This window comes from Pristis pectinata, chromosome 9 (assembly GCF_009764475.1).
Source record: "Pristis pectinata isolate sPriPec2 chromosome 9, sPriPec2.1.pri, whole genome shotgun sequence".
NCBI classification, from domain to species: Eukaryota; Metazoa; Chordata; class Chondrichthyes; order Rhinopristiformes; family Pristidae; genus Pristis; species Pristis pectinata.
This window is the reverse complement of record NC_067413.1, coordinates 100,159,574-100,180,242: the sequence shown is the minus strand read 5'-3', so window position 1 is coordinate 100,180,242 and position 20,669 is coordinate 100,159,574. Positions and strand designations below refer to the sequence as shown.

Genomic DNA, 20,669 nt, shown 5'->3' with positions numbered 1-20,669 from the left:
CAGTTGCTGTTGGTCTGGAGTCGTATATAATCCAGGCTATTGAAGGACATTAGAGAATCAAATGTGCCTTTAATATAATCCAGTAGTTATTATTAGGAAAAAGTTGTTTTCCCATTTAAATTCCAGATTGTTAACTGAATTTAAATTCCATTATTGCCGCAATGGGGTTTGATTACAAGTCTCTCAGTTGTAAGTCCAGGCCTGTGCATTACGAGAGCAGTAACCTGATTATTGTACCTGATTATTGGTAGCTTTTATCAATACAACTTTATAAACAGAAGTGTTGATTACAAAATAAGACTAATAAATATATCATTTTCTTACCCTTTCTCCAATTCCTGCTTCATTTTTAAAACTTTAATACCTTACTACTTGCATGTTTCATTGATTTTCCCATTTCCTGCTTCTAACATAATTTGACTGATGCTTGCTGCTTTTTAGATGCTTGCACTAATTGCTCTAAAGAAGAATCAACAGGCATAAGCAGGGAAACTTTTCCAAATTCAACCATTTTCTCCCCTTCAACCTCTTCTGTTGAGTTGCTTGGCAATTGTAGTGACTCCTGCTTTCTTCAGCTTGACTCCTGCGCTTTGGAGGAGAGCTGGTTCATCACCCCTCCCCCATGTTTCACTGCAGGTGGCCATGCCCCAGTTCAAGTGGAGACCAGCCCAATGGAAAACCTTCTGATTGAACACCCGAGCATGTCTGTATATACGGTTCACAATGTCCGAAGCAACTTGAGAGAGAGCAGCGGGTCTGTTGAGTATGAAAGTGAAGTAATCAGGTGAGGTTTTGGTGTCAATGATTTTGATGGTTTGAACTATAAATTAGGAATGAAATCCCTATTACGATGTTTAAAATGTATGTTGCCTTCAGTTACAACGATTTGAAATTTGATTTGGACTTTGCAGAGCCTATGTTTTTCTTAAATCGGGCAGCATGACGATACTAGAAAGAAAGGAATCTTAAATAATAAAATATTAAATACAGTCCTAATATTTCTTCCAAGATTAAAGCTATCATAAACTCAAAACTGCACAATGGATCAATGTATAAATTTTCAAATACACTTTCCGTTCTCTTCCATTATTCTGCATTTATCATCCCTAACGCCAATCCATTTTACTATAGAAATGGCTTCTAAAATATACATATTTATTTCAATTCTTACAAGAAGAACATATCTGGGGCCATTGTTGTTTGTTGTCTATATCAATGATCTAGATAATGTGGTAAATTGGATCAGCAAGTTTGCTGATGATACTAAGATTGGAGGCGTAGTGAACAGCGAGGAAGGCTTTCGAAGCTTGCAGAGGGATCCGGACCAATTGGAAGAATGGGCCAGAAAATGGCAGATGGAATTTAATGCAGACAAGTGTGAGGTGTTGCATTTTGGAAGGACAAGTCAAGGGAGGACATACACAGTAAATGGTAGGGCACTGAGGAGTGCGGAGGAACAAAGGGATCTGGGAGTTCAGATACATAATTCCCTGAAAATGGCGTCACAGGTAGACAGGGTTGTAAAGAAGGCTTTTGGCATCCTGGCATTCATAAATCAAAGTATTGAGTATCGGAGTTGGGATGTTATGGTGAGGTTGTATAAGACATTGGTGAAGCCAAATTTGGAGAATTGTGTGCAGTTCTGGTCACCTAACTACAGGAAGGATGTCAGTAAGATTGAAAGAGTGCAGAGGAGATTTACTAGAATGTTGCCGGGTCTTCAGGAGTTGAGTTACAGGGAAAGATTGAACAGGTTAAGACTTTATTCCTTAGAGTGTAGAAGAATGAGGGGAGATTTGATAGAGGTTTACAAAATGATGAGGGGCATAGACAGAGTTAATGCAAGTTGGCTCTTTCCACCTAGATTAGGAGAGATAAGTATGAGAGGACATGGCTTTAGGTTGAAAGGGGAAAAGTTTACGGGGAACATTAGGGGGAACTTCTTCACTCAGAGAGTGGTGGGAGTGTGGAACGGGCTGCCATCTGATGTAGTAAATGCGGGCTCACTCTTGAGTTTTAAGAATAAATTGGATAGATACGTGGACGGGAGAGGTCTGGAGGGTTATGGACTGGGTGCAGGTAAATGAGACTAGTGGAATACCGTTTCGGCACAGACTAGAAGGGCCGAATGGCCTGTTTTCTGTGCTGTAGTATTCTAAGGTTCTATGATTTATTTTGTTGCTTCAGTGAATAACAGCCCAGAATGCTCATCATCAGAATGAAGTATTTCTCAGTGGACAGTGTTTCAGAAAAAGATGTCACAAGCCTATCTTAATCTTAATTTTGCACCTTTTTTTTAATGTGTTTAAAATTTAAAGTTATACAAGGGTTTGTCAAAGGGAGAATTGGATCCATGTGGTTTAACTGCCCTTTTTGTTACTTCTGTCTGTAATATCACTGTGATATTTTTGCAGCTGTTTTTTATTTGTCTGGTTACAGCAGTCCATCATGTCATCAACACTTGCCGATCTATTCAAAATGAATTTCAAAATCAAACTAATTCCAGAAGGAAAGTTCTTTGAGTCAGCTGGTTGCATGCTGTACTGTTGTTTGGGCGTCTGCTGATTTCTGATTTGGAAGATCAGGACGTGATTGGGAGCATTAGATTTGTTACAATTTCAGTGTGTTAATTCTCTAAAACTTTGCTTTGATTATGCAGTGAAAGAAAGTTAAGCTATATTCAGAAAATATTAAGTAATAGATGTGCAAGAACATTAGGCCATATTGCTTTGGGATGGCTTGACAAACCCATCAGTAGCAATAACATCCTTCAGGATGCCTACAAGATGTTTTTTTTAGAGCAGCTTGTGGTCGAGCCCACTAGGGAAAAGGCCGTTCTGGATTTGGTGTTGTGCAATGAACCAGATTTGATTTAGGGAGCTTAAGGTAAAGGGACCGTTAGGAGGCAGTGGTCAGTCTGAGAGGGAGAAGCTAAAATTGGATGTATCGGTATTACAGCTGAGTAAAGGTAACTACAGAGGCATGAGAGAGGAGCTGGCCAAAGCTGATTGGAAGGGGACCCTAGCAAGGATGACGGTAAAGCAGCAATGGCAGGAGTTTCTGGGAGTAATTCGGAAGACACAGGATCAGTTCATCCCAGGGAAGAAGAAGCATTCTAAAGGGAGGATGAAATGACCATGGCTGACAAGGGAAGTCAAAAGAGAGGGCATAAAATATTGCAAAAATTAGCAGGAGGTTTGAGGATTGGGAAGCTTTTAAAAACCAACAGAAAGCAACTAAAAAAGCAATAAGGGGAGAAATGATGAGATGATGAAAAAGAAGGTAAGCTAGCCAATAATATAACAGAGGATACCAAAAGTTTTTCAGATATAGAAAGAGTAAAAGAGAGGCAAGAGTGGACATCAGACTGCTGGAAAATGGTGCTGGAGAGGTAGTAATGGGGAACAAAGAAATGGAGAACGAACTGAATAAGTATTTTGCGTCAGTCTTCACTGTGGAAGACACCAGCAACATGCTAGAAATTCGAGAGAGTCAGAGACAGAAGTGAGTGTAGTCGCTATTACTAAGGAGGAGGTGCTTGGGAAGCTGAAAGGTCTGAAGGTGGATAAGTCACCTGGACTGGATGGACGACACCCCAGGGTTCTGAAAGAGGTAGCTGAAGAGATTGTGGAGGCATTAGTGGTGATCTTTCAAGAATCACTAGAGTCAGGAATGGTTCCAGAGGACTGGAAATCGCAAATGTCACTCCGCTCTTTCAGAAGGGAAGGAGGCAAAAGACAGGAAATTATAGGCCCGTTAGCCTGACCTCAGTGGTTGGTAAAAAGAGTCCATCATTAAGGATGAGGTTTCAGGGCACTTGGAAGCTCAGGATAAAATAGGGTGAAGTCAGCATGGTTTCCTTAAGAGGAGATCTTGCCTGACAAATCTGTCGGAATTCTTTGAGGAAGTAACAGGCAGGATAGACAAAGGAGAGTCAGTGGATGTTGTTTACTTGGATTTTCAGAAGGCCTTTGACAAGCTGCCGCACATGAGGCTGCTAAACAAGATAGGGGCCTATGGTATTACAGGAAAGGTACCAGCATGGATAGAAGATTGGCTGACTGGCAGAAGGCAAAGAGTGGGAATAAAGGGGGCCTGTTCTGGTTGGTTGCTGGTGACTAGCGTTCTCCAGGGGTCGGTGTTGGGTCCACTACTTTTCACGTTGCATGTTAATGATCTGGATGACAGAATTGATGGCTTTGTGGCCAAGTTTGCAGATGATACAAAGATAGGTGGAGGGACAGGTAGTGTTGAGGAAGCAGGGAGTCTGCAGAAGGACTTGAACAGGTTGGGAGAATGGGCAAAGAAGTGGCCGATGGAATACAGCGTAGGGAAGTGTATGGTCATGCACTTTGGTAGAAGGAATAAAGGCGTAGACTATTTTCTAAATGGGGAGAGAATTCAGAAATCAGAGGTGCAAAGGGACTTGAGTCCAAGTGCAAGATTCCCTAAAGGTTAACTTGCAGGTTGAGTTGGTAGTAAGGAAGGCAAATGCGATGTTGGCATTCATTTGGAGAGGACTAGAATATAAAAGCAAGGATGTAATGCTGAGGCTTTATAAGGCTTTGGTCAGACCACATTTGGATTATTGTGAGCAGTTTTGGATCCCATATCTAAGGAAGGATGTGCTGGCACTGGAGAGGGTCCAGAGGAGGTTTACAAGAATGATCCCAGGTATAACAGGGTTAACGTGTGAGGAGCATTTGATGGCTCTGAGCCTGTACTTGCTGGGCTTGAGAAGGATAAGGGGGGATCTCATTGAAACCTACCGAATATTGAAGGGCCTGGATAGAGTGGATGTGGAGAGGATGTTTCCAGTAGTGGGAGAGTCTAGGACCAGAGGGCACAGCCTCGGAATAGAAGGACGTCCCTTTAGAACAGAGATGAGGAGGAATCTCTTTAGCCAGAGGGTGGTGAATCTGTGGAATTCATACTGTGGAGGCCAAGTCACTGGGTATATTTAAAGTGGAGGTTGATAGGTTCTTGATTAGTAAGGACGTCAATGGTTACGGGGAGAAGGCAGGAGAATGGGTTGAGATAAATCAGCCATGATCGAATGGTGGAGCAGACTCGATGGGCCGAATGGTTTAATTCTGCTCCTATGTCTTATGGTCTTATGGAATATCAATCACTACCTGTGATTAAACGTGCATATTGCAAAATAATTCATTTGTGTAATTTGAAGTGCTTGGAATGCTTTGGGCTACAAAATTCTGAATGGCCAGGATTCCTGTGCAATCTCCTGTTTCATCATGGTAGTTTGCTAGCTCTGAGTAAGCAGGGTGGCATTCATTAAGGGAAAACGATAAGCAGCAGCATTGATACATCTCCATCCTCTGTGCACACTCTCCCTCTGACCCCTCTTACCCATCCCTTCACACACCTTTTAACATCCTAGATCCACATTTCATGTTTCCAATCATCCAGCCAGCTCCTCGTGTCTGCACTGCCATTCAGTTAGATCATGCTGACCTTTACTTCACCGTCCTGTACCAACCCTGTTTCTCTTAATTCCCTAAACATCGAACAATCTAAAAACACAGCAGTCAATCGGGTCATGGCTTTGTAGAACGACTGCCTGCTTAATCTGCAGGAGTGATGCTGAGCTCCTTGTTGCCCGCTATGTTAATTCACCACCCCACTCCCACTTTGACTTCTCTTTACATCTCCTCCTCACTGACAGTCAACACAGGCGCACCTCAAGAATGCATGCCTAGCCCACTGCTCTACTTCCTCTCCACGCTCGACTGTGTGGCTAGGTACAGTTCAAACACCATTCATAAATTTGCCAATGGCACCACTGTTGTTGGCAGAATCTCAGATGACAAGGTGGCGTACAGGAGTGAGATGAATCGGCTGGTTGAGTGGTGTCGCAACAACAACCTCACACTCAGTGTCAGCAAGACCAAGGAACTGATTGTGGACTTCAGGAAGGGGAAGTCAGGAGAACACACACCAGTCCTCACTGAGGGGTCAGCGGTGGAAAGGGTGAACAACTTCAAGTTCCTGGGTGTCAACATCTCAGAGGATCTATCCTGGGCCCAACATGAAGAAGGCATGCCAATGGCTCTACTTCATTAGGAGTTTGAGGAGATTCGGTATGTCACCAAACACTCTTACAAATTTCTACAGATGTACGGTGGAGAGCATTCTGACTGGTTGCATCACCGCCTGGTCTGGAGGCTTCAATGCACAGATCGAAAGAGGCTGCAGAGGGCTGTAGACTCAGCCAGCTCCATCACGGGCACAACCCTCCCCACCATTGAGGACATCTTCAAGAAGTGGTGCCTCAAGAAGGCGGCATCCACCACTAAGGACCCTCACCACCCGGGACGTGCCCTCTTCTCGTTACCACCATTGGGGAGAAGGTACAGGAGCCTGAAGACCCATGCTCAACGATTCAGCAACAGCTTCTTCCCCTTCGCCATCAGATTTCTGAACAGTTCATGAACACAACCTCATTGTTCTTTTTTTTGCACTATTTATTTATTTTGTAATTTATAGATTTTTGTGTCTTTGTTCTGTACTGCTGCCGCAAAACAACACATTTCACATCATCTAAATCATCTGACTCTGATTCTGTGCCCATGTGCACTGTTAAAACTAGGCCCAATGCAAGCTGGAGGAACAACAGCTCATCTTCCAACTGGGCAGGTATCAAATTCTCCAACTCTAGATAACTCACTTTCTTTCTGTTTGTATGAGAACTGGCCATTTTTGCCTGCCACTACTTCGACTACACATTACACAGACTATACAACATTAGTAACACATTACACGGACAAAGACACTGGATCTTGTCTTAATTGTCGCATTATTTCACCCATCAGAGAGATTCCTTTTATTCCACCCAATGCACACTCCCACAATCACTGGCTCTGCTGCCTTTTTCTCTTTCTCAGTTTTTATGAAGAATTCTAGACCGGAAATGTTAACTGTTTCTCTTTCCACAGACACTGCCTGTCTTGCTGATATTTTTTTTCCAGCCTTTTCTTTTTTTTCATTTCAGGTTTCCTGCATCTTGATTTTCATGAGATGATGTTCTGATGAAAGGGTAATTCTGTTTCTCTCTCCACCAATTCTGCCTGACCCACTGAATATTTCTGGCATTTTCTGTTTTCACTTCAGGTTTCCAGCCATTGGCACCATTCCTGTGCCCAGGGAAGATTGAAAAATTATAGTCAAAGTCTGGGATATATTTCACCTGGGCCTGGAGGTTTATCTCTTTGCACCCTAACCCTGGTTTTGCAATACCCATTTCAGGTCACACAAGCACAGAATGATTGTTGAATGGTGAAGCTTATTTGGTCCATTGGCTCTCTGTAAGACCAATTCAGTGGGACCCTTTCTTCCAACCTTCACGTTGTCCTGCAAATTATTTACTTTCAGATAATTACACATCTGAACATACAATTGAATCTTCCCCCATTACTAGATTGGTGAGACCAAACACAGACTAGGTGACCATTTCGCAGGACACCGCACTGTCCATAACCACAATCTGCGTCTCCCTGTTGCCAGTCACTTCAACTCCCCCTCCCACACTATCACTGATATGTCAGTCCTCGGCCTCCTCCACTGCCGGGAGAATTCCAAGCACAAACTGGAGGAACAGCACCTCATTTTCCGTCTTGGAATCTTACAGCCTAACGGCATGAGGCGGCACTGTAGTGTAGCAGTTAGTGTAACGCTATTACAGCACCAGCGACCTGGGTTCAATTCCCACTGTTGTCTGTAAGGAGTTTGTACATTCTCCCCGTGTCTGCGTGGGTTTCCTCCGGGTGCCCCGGTTTCCTCCCACATTCCAAAGACGTACAGGTTAGGAAGTTGTGGGCATGCTATGTTGGCGCCGGAAGTGTGGCGACACTTGCGGGCTGCCCCCAGTACATTCTCAGTAGCGCAAAAAGACGTATTTCACTGTGTGTTTCAATGTATGTGTGACTAATAAGTAAATATCTAATATCTACTGGCATTGCTAGTCTAATCCCACCTACTCACTGTGTAACAAAAAATTGCTCATATTTTTATATGTTCCATTTCCCAATACCAATTATTTATTCAAGCTCTCTGAAATACGTTTCATTCATGTTATCAAGTACAGAAGAATGCTTAAGTGTTTGTTCAAGCTTGTCTGAATGCCACAATGTTATATCTTAATGTCAGATATTCTCTAGCTAAGAGTCCAAAGTTCTGGATAGCTGACATAAACAAAATGGCTGAACACCAAGATTATGATTTTTAACAAAATGAATTATGGTATTGGTACAAGAAATAGCTAGAGAAACAAAGGACTGCAGATGCTGGAGTCTAGATGAAAAACACGACGACGCTGGAGGAACTCAGCAGGCCAGGCAGCATCCGTGGAGAAAAGCAGGTGGTCAACGTTTCGGGTGAGGACCCTTCTTCAGGACTGAAGATAGGAAAAGGGGAAGCCCAATATATGGGAGGGAAAAGCAGAGCAGTGATAGGTGGACAAAAGGGGTGGGCACAGGATGGTGGTAGGTAGATGCAGGTAAGGGATAGCGATGGGCAGGTGCGGGGGAGGAGGGGAGAGCAGATCCACCGGGGGGTGGGTCACAGGTGGGGAGGCAGGCGGTGTGGGGGGAGGGGAGGAAAAGAAGAAGAAGATGAAAAATAATGGCGAGGAGAAAAAAAGAGAGAGGCTGGGAAAGGGAAGAGGGGAAGAAGCATGGTGGGGGGGCGGGGTTGTGGGGAGGGACGGGGGGTGGGGATTACCTAAGGTGGGAGAATTCAATGTTCATGCTGTTAGGCTGCAAGGTTCCAAGACAGAAAATGCGGTTCCTCCAGTTTGTGCTTGGAATTCTGGCAGTGATAGTGTGGGAGGGGGAGTTGAAGTGACTGGCAACGGGGAGATGCAGGTCACAGTTACGGACAGAGCGTGGGTGTTCTGTGAAACGGTCACCTAGTCTGCGTTTGGTCTCATCAATGTAGAGGAGGCCACACCTGGAGCACCGAATGCGGTCGATGATATTAAGGGAGGTGCAGGTGAATCTCTGTCTCACCTGTTTGGGTCCCTGGATGGAGGTGATGGGGGTGGTGCAGGGGCAGGTGTTGCACCTATGGCAGGGCAGTGGAAAGTTCCTGGGGTGGGAGCGGGATGGGGGGGGGGGGAGTGAACGAGGGAGTCGCAGAGAGAGCGGTCCCTGCGAAAGGCAGAAAGGGGTGGCGAGGGGAAGATATGCTTGGTGGTGGGGTCCCGTTGGAGATGGCGGAAATGGCGGAGAATGATGTGTTGGATACGTAGGCTGGTGGGATGAAATGTGAGGACAAGGGGGACCCTGGGAGGGGTGGGGGTGAGAGAAGAGGTGCGGGAAATGGCAGAGATGCGGGTGCGAGCTCTCTCCACCACAGTCGGGGGGAAACCTTTTGTTTCTCTCTTTCCTTTTCCTCTCCTCCCCTCCCCCCATGGGGCACCTGTCTTCTTGCCTTTGACCCACCTCCCAGTGGATCTGCTCTCCCCTCCTCCCCCACACCTGCCCATCACTATCTCTTACCTGCATCTACCTATCACCACCCTGTGCCCACCCCACCTCCCCTCTTTTGTCCACCTATCACTGCTCTGCTTTTCCCTCCTATATATCGGGCTTCCCCTTTTCCTATCTTCAGTCCTGAAGAAGGGTCCTGACCCGAAACATTGACCGCCTGCTTTTCTCCACGGATGCTGCCTGGCCTGTTGAGTTCCTCCAGCGTCATCGTGTTTTTTCAACAAGAAATAGTTTTTGTTTCGGAATCATGGAGGCAATGTGTGTCTTGACACTTGTGGTGGTAGGGCAGTTCCTTGTTCATTCTAACTATTGCCACTAAACCTTACATTAGCCCCAGCATCAACTACAAAGTTTAATTTGTACTTTTCAAATGCCATGAGTAAATAATTTATTTGAAGTGGTACCTGAAAATGCTGGAAATGTTTGCATTACGTTAATATTAATGTTAAAGTTGAGCTTGTATAGTGAGCTAGCTTGATATCATTAGTGATTGCTATTTTGCTTCTCATTCTAGAACTAATGCCCCTAATAGGGTAGGCCACCATATTCACTGCTATGCATCTACTCTGGCCGCTCATACCGATCTTGTGGAACAAGCCAATCAGCTTCGACATGTTCAACGTGGAAAAGAGCATGGTGCAAAGCACCTCGTAAACCGCAACTACATTCGCCGCCAAAACCTTACTAGGGAGTGCATCTCTCGACAAACTAAGCACAATGGACATGTTCTACAGCAACCTTGCCAGCGCCAGTATAATTATTAATTGTCATTGGTATTTTATGTTTTTTTAAGCAATGTTCTTGTAAATCTAGCGCGTATTGGTAACCTTTTTCAGTGCTCCGTATTTAACAAACTTAGGAATCATTAATCACATTGAATAAGTGTTTTAGGGTTTCTAATCTATCTTCTGGGTGCTTTATAGTCTTAAACTCTTTATCACCAAATGCCTTTTCCTTATTGATAGGATTTTTACTCTGAAATCTGGAAAGCTCCTTGCAATCTTTTTTAATAAATAGGGTTTGCTTGTCCAAGTTTATCATTTTCATATGAATATCCATTTTATCTGTACATGTGTATTCTTGTTCATGGGGACACATGAGCAGCTGTATTACAAAAAAAAAGTCAACACAATCATTAACAAATGTTGCCTGGCAGATGAGAAACCTCTTATGGCTATAATTTGCTCATGAAGAGTAATTCAATTTATTTTGCAATACAGATTCTCAGGGACAATGCAGTGTATAATTTTTCTAAATATCTGTAATGTGACAACATGGAAACCCTATGTAAGTGTATATTTCAGTTCTAAAAATAGACCTTTTTGGTTTGGAGGTGGTTGCAAAGCATTATGATTGCTGCAGGCTATTTGTACGTATTCAAAGTTTGGAGCTACATACTTGCCTTCTCTCGAGATAGCAATTTAAACATGTCCAAAAATGTTCCATTTCTAGGTTATGCATTTCCTTTCTAAACGTGTTATATTTTTGAGGTGTTTTGATGTTGGATGATACCTCGATGCTGTGCATTTTACACGAAGGATTATTTTGTTTACTTTTTCTGTTTGCTACGTTGTCTTAGCTGTGATGTTTATTGCAAAATAGTGACATATTTTCAATATGTCAAGGTATACTCTAGATATAAAATGGTTCTATTTAACTCTATTTTTATCCCATTTTCTTAAGATGCTCCTGTGAAATTTAATCTTGAGTGGAGAAGCACAGTTATTCTGATGATTATTGCAGCAACATTTCCCCAATTCACTATTTTCTGAAGTTAGTTTTAACTGCTGCAGATCATGAAAATTAAGAAAACTGAATATACTTCAACGTATTCCATACTTCGTATTGCTTTTATCCAACAAGGTTTTATTTTGTAGAAACATCTTAAGAAATAGATTGGAAAATAGGAACAGTTACATGAACTTCAAGATTTTGCATCCAGTATGTACAGTCTGGTTTGTCACAGTGAATATTGTGGAATTTTCAATGCTGAAGTAAGTTGTCCAACTCTGCCTCAGGATTTCTTTTTTTAAATTTACAAATACTTTGTCATATATCACTGTTTTTCCAACAAAGGAAAATTTCAAGACAATGATGTCTGGCAAATCTCTAAAAGACCTAATTAATGCCTCCTTGGTTATCTAGGAAACTGCGAATTGATAACCAAGTCCATTGCTGAAAATGTTTTGTAAAACTACATAAAATTAACACTGGTGAAGCAAATCTAATTATATATTTTTCTTTGCATGGTTATATTGTTAGATATTTATCACTGACAACATTGTGGTAAAATCTAATTGAATTGTAGTTCTTGGTGCACAGATCGCACGAGTTTTACGTTGTGTGGAGGACTGATAGTGGCTGAGTGTGATTGGATATTGACGTGTATCCTAACCAAATGGTTGTTGATTTTTTGATGTTGTCCAGATTGATTCCATTTGACTGACTTAATGTGTTTATGTAAAAGCTTCTTTGTATTTTGTTGGATTAGAAGTTGATTATGTTGGTGATGATTAAAACAATGGTTGAAAAAACTTTAAAGTTTGGAACAAAGCTTGTACATGTTACAGTAGGAGAAATGTATGTTACAGAATATTAAGCTGTAGCTTAGATTGCTGAATACTTCATACAGGGATTCGTGTTTGGTTTTGTTAATTATGTGCCTTCCAGTTTAGATTCAGTATGTGAAATCATCATTTAACGTAACATATGAAGAATCTGAAGATATGAAAGAGCCAGGTGATGTAAATATAACAAACCAACCCAACTATGCACAGGACTGTATGTGGAGTTACTTTGTACAGTTTTATATTCAATGACAGAGAGAAGCTTGGGAGTTTTAAGGTCACTCAATTGACTGGTATCATAATCCAATTTACAGAATAAATACAGCACTTTGCCAAATAATTGTCAATCTTATAGACTTGTAGAGTTAGTGATTTAATTTTATTTACTAATTTAGGATCAACCTATTTATTAGTAAATACAAAAGGTTAAGTAGTGCAGTTTGCACTATGTAAAATTGTGTTCTTTCAAAAAATGTTTTAATACTAGTTATCTGTACTTTCATGTATTCAGAATGGTTTTTGTTTTAAGTTCAAATATTTGCTTATTAAGTTCTTGTACTAACTGTGGAAATGTTTCACTTGTCAATAAATGTAATGATATTTGAAAGATGGTTGAACATTCTTAAAAGAAGAACTGCTGGAGGGCTAAACCATCCCACCCTCCGTTGAAATACTAACTTTAGATCACAGTGAACAGTATACGTCAACAGCAAAGAAACAAATTGCTGGAGGAACTTGGCAGGTTAAACAGCATCTGTGGAGGCAAAGGGACAGTCAATGTTTCAAGTCGTGATCCTACATAGAACATTACAGCACAGTACAGGCCCTTCGGCCCACGATGTGCTGGCATTTTATCCTGCTCTAACCCTTCCCTCCCACATAGCCCTCCATTTCTGTATCATTCATGTGTCTATCTAAGAGTCTCTTAAATGTCCCTAATGTATCTGCCCCCACAACCTCTGCCGGCAGTGCGTTCCACGCACCCACCACTCTCTGTGTAACAAGACTTACCCCTGACATCCCCCTTATACCTTCCTCCAATCACCTTAAAATTATGCCCCCTCGTGTTAGCCATTGTCACCCTGGGGAAAATGTCTCTGACTGTCCACTCGATCTATGCCTCTTATCACCTTGTACACCTCTATCAAGTCACCTCTCATCCTCCTCTCTAAAGAGAAAAGCCCTAACTTACTCAACCTATCCTCATAAGACATGCTCTCCAATCCAGGCAGCATCCTGGTAAATCTCCTATGCACCCTCTCTAAAGCTTCCACATCCTTCCTATAATAAGGCAACCAGAACTGAACACAATACTCCGAGTGTGGTCTAACCAGTGTTCTACAGAGCTGCAACATCACCTCACGGCTCTTGAACTCAATACCCTGACTAATGAAGGCCACCACACCATACACCCTCTTAACAACCCCATCGACGTGTGGCAACCTTGAGGGATCTATGGACGTGGACCCCAAGATCACTCTGTTCCTCCACACTGCTAAGAGTCCTGCCATTAACCTTGTATTCTGCCTTCAAATTCAATCTTCCAAAGTGTATCACTTCACACGTCTCCAAGTTGAACTCCATCTGCCACTTCTCAGCCCAGCTCTGTATCCTATCAATGTCATGTTGTAGCCTACAGCAACCTTATACACTATCCACAACACCACCAACCTTTGTGTCATCTGCAAATTTACTAATCCACTCTTTCACATCCTCATCCAAGTCATACATAAAAATCACAAAGACCAAGGGTCCCAGAACAGATCCCTGTGGAACACCACTGGTCACCGACCTCTAGGCAGAATACGCTCCATCTACCACCACCCTCTGCCTTCTATGGGGGAGCCAATTCTGAATCCACACAGCCAAGTTTCCCTGGATCCCATGCCTCAGGACCAAGCTTGCCTTTTGCTCCAGATTGCAGCAGCTGCAGTCTCTTGTGTTTCAGTATATGATAGTACTCCATGTTTTGAAGAGTTACTGAAAGTAGAATGCTTTGAGAAGGATATATCCAGAAGTGGTGGTCCACTTGGCAGTTAGTGAGGGAACAGGGTTGTTGTCCTATAGTTCCATTTTCAGGAGCTAGAAGGAAATTAAAGATAAGAACTTCAGAGATAGTAATCTCTGGATTATTCCCTTTGGCATATGCTAATGAGTATACCAATAGCAGGGTATGACTGGAGAAACAGTCCAAGATGGAGGACCTCTGATTCCAGGATTATGGGACCTTTTCTGTTGGAGGAGGGATCTGCGTGATTTGGGTAAGTTGCATCTTAACAAAGGTGTGACCAATGCCCAATGGGAAGATAATTTGGGGGGGGGGGCAGTGTGTGTGGGATGGGCACACTTCACGTACTTTGGGAGGGAATGGATGCTATGATGAAACAATAAGAAACAGAAACAACTTGCACCTATCTGGGAGAGAGAACTTGCTTTAGAGACTAGTTCTGAAATAGATTGGATGAGTTGGGGAATAGTGAGGACCTAAGTGTGGGATGTTAAAGAGGGTTGGTGAACTGAAGGCAAAGATGCCCACATTTCCCAATGAAATGGTGTCTGTCACAGATCTGAAGGAAAAGATTTGGGAAATGGTTGCAAGGTCTTTAGGAAAGAGAGAAAATTGATGCAGCATTGATCAAATAAACTGTTACGGTGAAGGAATGAAGACATTTGGTTAAAATAAGGAACAATTTATTACTCAACTAATTATATACTATTGGCTACTAAATATTGAGAAGGAAATGAAGAAAGCAAAAGAGATCAAGGTTGTGGGGAATGAAATGATGCAGCTGGAGTAGGGTTCAGTGGATGCATTTGGAAAGCAGTGACCCTAAAAATGTAGCGGTTAGAATGGAGAGTCACGTGTAAAATGCTCAACTGAATGACAGCTAACTTCAAAAAATTAAAAGGGTTCTGAGCCAGGTAGATTTTAAATTAAAACGTGTAGACCCCAAACACTAATTGAAGAAAGGAAGGTATTCAAAGAGAAACGGTTCACATACAGAATGGACACATTCTCACGAGGGCTACAGAAGGGACATCAAAAAGTGAGCTCCTTTGACGGATAAAGTTAACAATATCAATAAGATAAGATCTTTATTAGTCATGTGTACATCGAAATACACAGTGAAATGCATCTTTTGCAATAGTGTGTTCTGGGGGCAGTTCCATGACAAACATGAAGTTCATGTAGAGAATAAAGCTGAATACAGAAAGTTCAGAAGAGGAAATGAAGTACAAATTTTTGAAGTTAAAAATCATTTATAAATTGTATAATGACAGAGGATGTATAAAATCAATGGGTACGAACAAGGAGGCAAGAGAGTGTAGTTAAAGTGTTAACTGAATACTTGGTATCTATCTTCACCAATGAAAAGGAAGATGTAACAGTGATAGTGGATAAACTGCTCATGAAGTCGTGAGATTTACACCCAGGAAGGTCACTTGACCAGGATGAGCCGCATAGAAGTATGGATGGGAGTTGTGACCACAGTCTTATCCCTTTTTACATTTGGTGGCAGTGTCAGAAGACTGGAGGGTCACAAATGTTTTATCCCAGTTTAAAAATGAGTGAGAGGTGAGACTAACAATAACCAACCATACAGCCCAACACCAATGGTATGGAACTTTGGGAGATAGTAATCTGGGACAAAAACAATCAGCACTTGGAAAAGCATCGGTGATTAAATGAAAATCAGTTGTTATTTATTAACTATGGAGAGAGCTGATATGTCTAAGTTTTCAAAAGGCATTTGGTGTGATGCACCAGAATATACTTGTTCATAAAGTGACAGCCTGTGGAATTAATGGGACAGTGAGGGCATGGACGTCAAAGAACAAAGCATAAAGGAGTGGTAAACAATTGTTTTTAAGACAGAAGGCAAATGTAACAGCTATTAACTTTGAAGGTGCAGGAAAATACAAACATATGAACAAGGAACAGGAACATGTCAATGGCCCCTCAAGCCTGCTCCTCCATTCAATGTGATCATGTGATCAAAGGCTACCACCCCTGGTAACCTTTCACCCCCTTGCATGTCAAAAATATATTTACCTCTGCCTGACAAATATTCAAAGACTTCCTACACCCTTAAATGGGCAAACTCCTATTATAGTGACTTCTAGTTCGAGGTGCTCCCACCAGAGGACACAACCTCTCCAGGGGTGGTGCTGGAGGCAGATAGCATTGGAGTGTTTAAGAGTCTCTGAGATAGGCACATGAATATGCAGAGAAGGGAGGGATATGGTCAATGTGCTAGGAAGAGGGATTAGATTAGTTAGGAGTCATTGGTTTAATTAGTTCGGCACAACATTGTGGGCCGAAGGGCCTGTCCTGTGCTGTATTGTTCTATGTTCTTGACGTAGAGACGTGGGGAAACATCTTGTTAAACAGCAATAAAACATAACATTCTGGAAGCTGTAGGACAGGCAGCATCACGGGAAGGGTCAGGTCTGGGACTCCTCATTAGAACTGGGAGAGAGGGAAAACAGGTTGAGAGGAAACGACTCTCTCTCCCAGTTCGGATGAAGAGTGCTGGATCTGAAATGTTAACTTTTTTCTCTTTCCGCAGATGCTGCCTGATCCACTGAATGCCTCCAATATTTTCTGGTTTTATTTCAGAATTCCAGCATCTGTAGTTTTTTTAAATTTTCATTTATTGTCAAGCAGCTGCTGGTGGTGACAGGCGCTACCTGTAAGAGTGCTGGAAGTAAAGTAGTAACCTTCAATGGGATAAAGGTTGTGGTCACAACCCCCTTCCATTCTTCTATTAGTAACCAAGGATGCATCTTAACCAGGAAATTGTAAAAATACTTGAAAGGAAACATTTGAAAACTATGGAGAAAGAGCAAAGGAGTAGGACCAATTGGGGAATTCTAAGAAAAGCTTATTCTGAATGGCCACATGGTGTCTTATCATTCCATATTTATGCATATTTCTCTACAACATCCCACAGTCTAACAACTTTTTTCAAAACAGGCATCACAGTGCGTTAAGGTGCCAATCAATTTCCAGGTCTCATTTCTAAAACAAAAGTACCTTATGTCCAAGCTGTGCGAAGAGTCAAACACAAATCTGCACACTTGGATTTCTCTAGACAATTCATCTTAGCTCTGTTCCTAGAAAGGCCTGCTTTGAGGTTAGTTACATAGCTGTGTACAAAGGCAATACAATTTTATTTTGGCATAAGCTGCTTTTTAATATAATTTTAGGGGTAAGAGAAACCCTCTCTGGAACCTCATCCTGTAGTCATCCCGGAGGCCATCCCACCTTCCCCACGTGTATCTGGATCTGGCATTGGTGAATCCACATGTCTACCCGGAGCTGGATCTGGCATTGGTGAATCCACATGTCTACCCGGAGCTGGATCTGGCATTGGTGAATCCACATGTCTACCCGGAGCTGGATCTGGCATTGGTGAATCCACATGTCTACCCGGAGCTGGATCTGGCATTGGTGAATCCACATGTCTACCCGGAGCTGGATCTGGCATTGGTGAATCCACATGTCTACCCAGAGTCGAGCAATTGTTTAGGTTTCATATGGAAGATCTTCCTCGCACAATGGAAGAAACCACACAGCTGAGCCAGTAGGCACAATGGGGCAGCTGCTGCATTGATCATTGGCTCTCCACAGGGTAAGGCTTGTGACGTTTCAGATTGTGCTTCTTGCTATGACACACACCGGTGAAATATTAATTTATTTTGCAGGTTAAAAACTCCCAGTCCCAATAGTTTCCTCTCTGCCAGTATTTCACCATCATTCACAAGCCCCTTCAGGAAACCTGGGTCCAGTCTGAGAACTTAGAAAATGGGAGCCAGTGATTGCTGGCTTAGGTATGATGTTGCATGGCTCTTACTCAGCAACAGGGACAAGAGGTCCCGTTTAGGCAATTAACTGATTCTGCTTAGGTAAGACCAGCCTGTATCAAGACAAAATGACCGTATAAAAGTGGGGAGGAGAGAAGTGAGAATCTTCTCACTGACTCCAGGCTGGGTTCCCACCTCCTGCTGAAGTGACCAAAGAAATGACAAAAACAGATAAACTGACAATGGAGGCTGGAACATCCACACATAACCTGACTCAAAGGGAAATCGAGTTTGCAGAAGAACCACATTAGAAGTGAACAGCCACAACTGGTAGAAGTGAACATACCAAACTACACATGCTGGAAATTTGACATAAAAATAGAAATGTTGAAAATATTCTCAGGTCAGGCAGCAGCTGTGGAAAGTGAAAAGGAGTTAACGCTTCAGGTCTTCCGGCACTTTCTGGTTTTAGATGAACATGCCTTTTGTTTCCAGACATTTAGTGACACCACCGACCCTACGTTACATATGTCAAATAACAATGAGTGTAAGAGTTGGGACACCATGTTGCAGTTGTACAAAACATTGGTTAGATCGCACTTGGAGTATTATTTATTGTTCTGGTTGCCACAATACAGGAAGGATGTGGTATCAGCTGAGAGAGCCCAGAAAAGATTCATCAAGATGTTGCCTGGAATGGAGGGTAGTAGTTACAAGGAGAGATTGGACAGGCTGGGTTTGTTCTCACTGGGACATAGGAGGCTGAGGGCTGACCTCACAGAGGTTTATACAATTCTGAGGGGCATAGATAGGGTAGAAAGTCAGAGTCTTTTCCCCAGGGTAGGGGAGTCTAGAACTAGAGGGCACAAGTTTAAGGTGAAAGGGGAGAAATTTAAAACAGATCTGAGGGGTAAGTTTTTCACAGAGAAGGCAGTGAATATCTAGAATGAGCTGGTAGTGGAGGCAGATACGATTATAATGTTTAAAAGGCATTTGGACAGGTACTTTGATAGGAAAGGAACAGAAGAATATGGGTCTATTGCAGGCGAATGGGATTGGTGTAGATAGGGATCATGGTGACCGTGGATGAGGTGGACTGTAAGGGTCTGTTCCTGTGCTGCATGTTCCTATCCAGTAAAATTATGCATCAGCAGGCTTAAAGGTGGATAAAGCCCCAGGACTGGGTGGGAGTTATCTCAGGCTGCTGTGTGAGGCAAGGGAAGTCAGGCTGTGGCTCTGGCTGAGAATTTTAAATCTTTGCTGGGTACTAAGTAAGGTACCAGATGACTGGAGGACAGGAAAAGTGGTTCCCCTTTTCAAGAAAGGCAACAGGGGAAAGCCTAGTACCAGGATATCAATGGGCCTAACACGAGCAGGCCAGATAGTGTAGTGGTTAGTGTAACGCTATTACAGCGCCAGTGACCCGGGTTCAAATCTGGCCGCTGTCTGTAAGGAGTTTGTACATTCTCCCCGTGTCTGCGTGGGTTTCCTCTGGGTGCTCCGGTTTCCTCCCACATTGCAAAGACATACGGGTTAGGAAGTTGTGGGCATGCTATATTGGCGCCGGAAGCGTGGTGACACTTGCGGGCTGCCCCCAGAACATTCTACGCAAAAGATGCATTTCACTGTGTGTTTCAATGTACATGTGACTAATGAAGATCTTGTATCTAACCTTAACTTATCTTATGAGTGGGAGGCAAGATACTGGAAGATATTCTGAGCAAGAGGATCAATGATCAATTGGAAAGGCAGGATCTAATCACAAACTGCTGGAGGAAGTTAGTGGGTCAGGCAGCATCTGTGAAGGCAGACGGATAGTCGACGCTTTGGGTTGAGACCCTGCATCGGGAAATGTGCTGAGAAATGGCAGATGGACTTCAATCCAGACAAATGTGAGATGATGCACTTCGAGAACACCAATGAGGCTAGGACATTCACCATGAATGGTAGAGTCTGAGGGAGTATTGAGGAACAGAGGGACCTTGGAGTACAAGTCCGTCGGTTTTTGAAGGTGGCAATGCGGGTAGATAACGTGGGATATGGGATGCTGGGCTTCATCAGTTGGGGTGTTGAATACAGAAGTAGGGAGGTATGCTTCTACTTTATAAATCCTTGGTCAGATCTCAGCTGGAGTACTGCCTGCAGTTCTGGTCACTGTGCGATAGGAAGGATGTGATAGCACCAGTGAGGTGGCAGAGGAGGTTCACCAGGATGGTGCCTGGGATGGAGCAGTTCAGTTATGAGGAGAGACTGGAGAAACTGGGTCTCTTCTCCCTGGAGCGGAGGAGGTTAAGGGGGGCATGGTTGACGAGTATAAGATGATGAGGGATATACATGGGGAGACTGCAAGAAACTTCTCCCCGTATCACAGGTAGAGAAAACTAGAGGACATAGATTTAGGGTGAGTGGGAAGACATCTAGAGGAGATCTGAGGGGGATGTTCTTCACCCAGAGAGTGGGGAGTACCTGGAAAGCACTGCCTGAGAAAGTACTTGAAGAAAGGTCACTGACGGCATTGGAGGCCTCTCTGGATGAGCACTTGAATTGCTTAGGCATAGAAGGCCATAGACCAAGTGCTGGGAGTTGGGATTAATACAGAAGGATGCCTACTGGTCAGTATGGGCGAGTTGGGCCGAATGGCCTGTTTCCATGCTGTACGATTCTGTGATTCTACGCATCTATTGTGCAATTATCTAATCTGGATTTCACTGCTTCTTTTAATTTTTAAGTGAAATTTGAGACCAAGTTAGATTAAAATGGTAAAAGGGATGTATAGAGTGAATGCTTC

The 20,669-nt window shown here is 43.0% G+C and overlaps 1 protein-coding gene across 3 annotated transcripts in view; it reads left to right on the top strand.

The window, feature by feature from the left end:
* tp53inp1 (tumor protein p53 inducible nuclear protein 1) overlaps positions 1-12,676 on the top strand; it is a 28,371-nt gene extending 15,695 nt beyond the window's left edge. For 2 of the 3 annotated variants that reach the window (XM_052023796.1, XM_052023797.1), the window contains exons 3-4: positions 442-784; positions 10,021-12,644. In XM_052023796.1, the coding sequence (XP_051879756.1) occupies positions 442-784; positions 10,021-10,270 (593 nt within the window). In that variant the 3' untranslated portion in view covers positions 10,271-12,644. Of the gene's footprint in view, positions 1-441; positions 785-10,020 lie in introns of all 3 variants that reach the window. The other variant, XM_052023798.1, reaches the window with a different exon arrangement.
* The last annotated feature ends 7,993 nt before the right edge of the window (positions 12,677-20,669 follow it).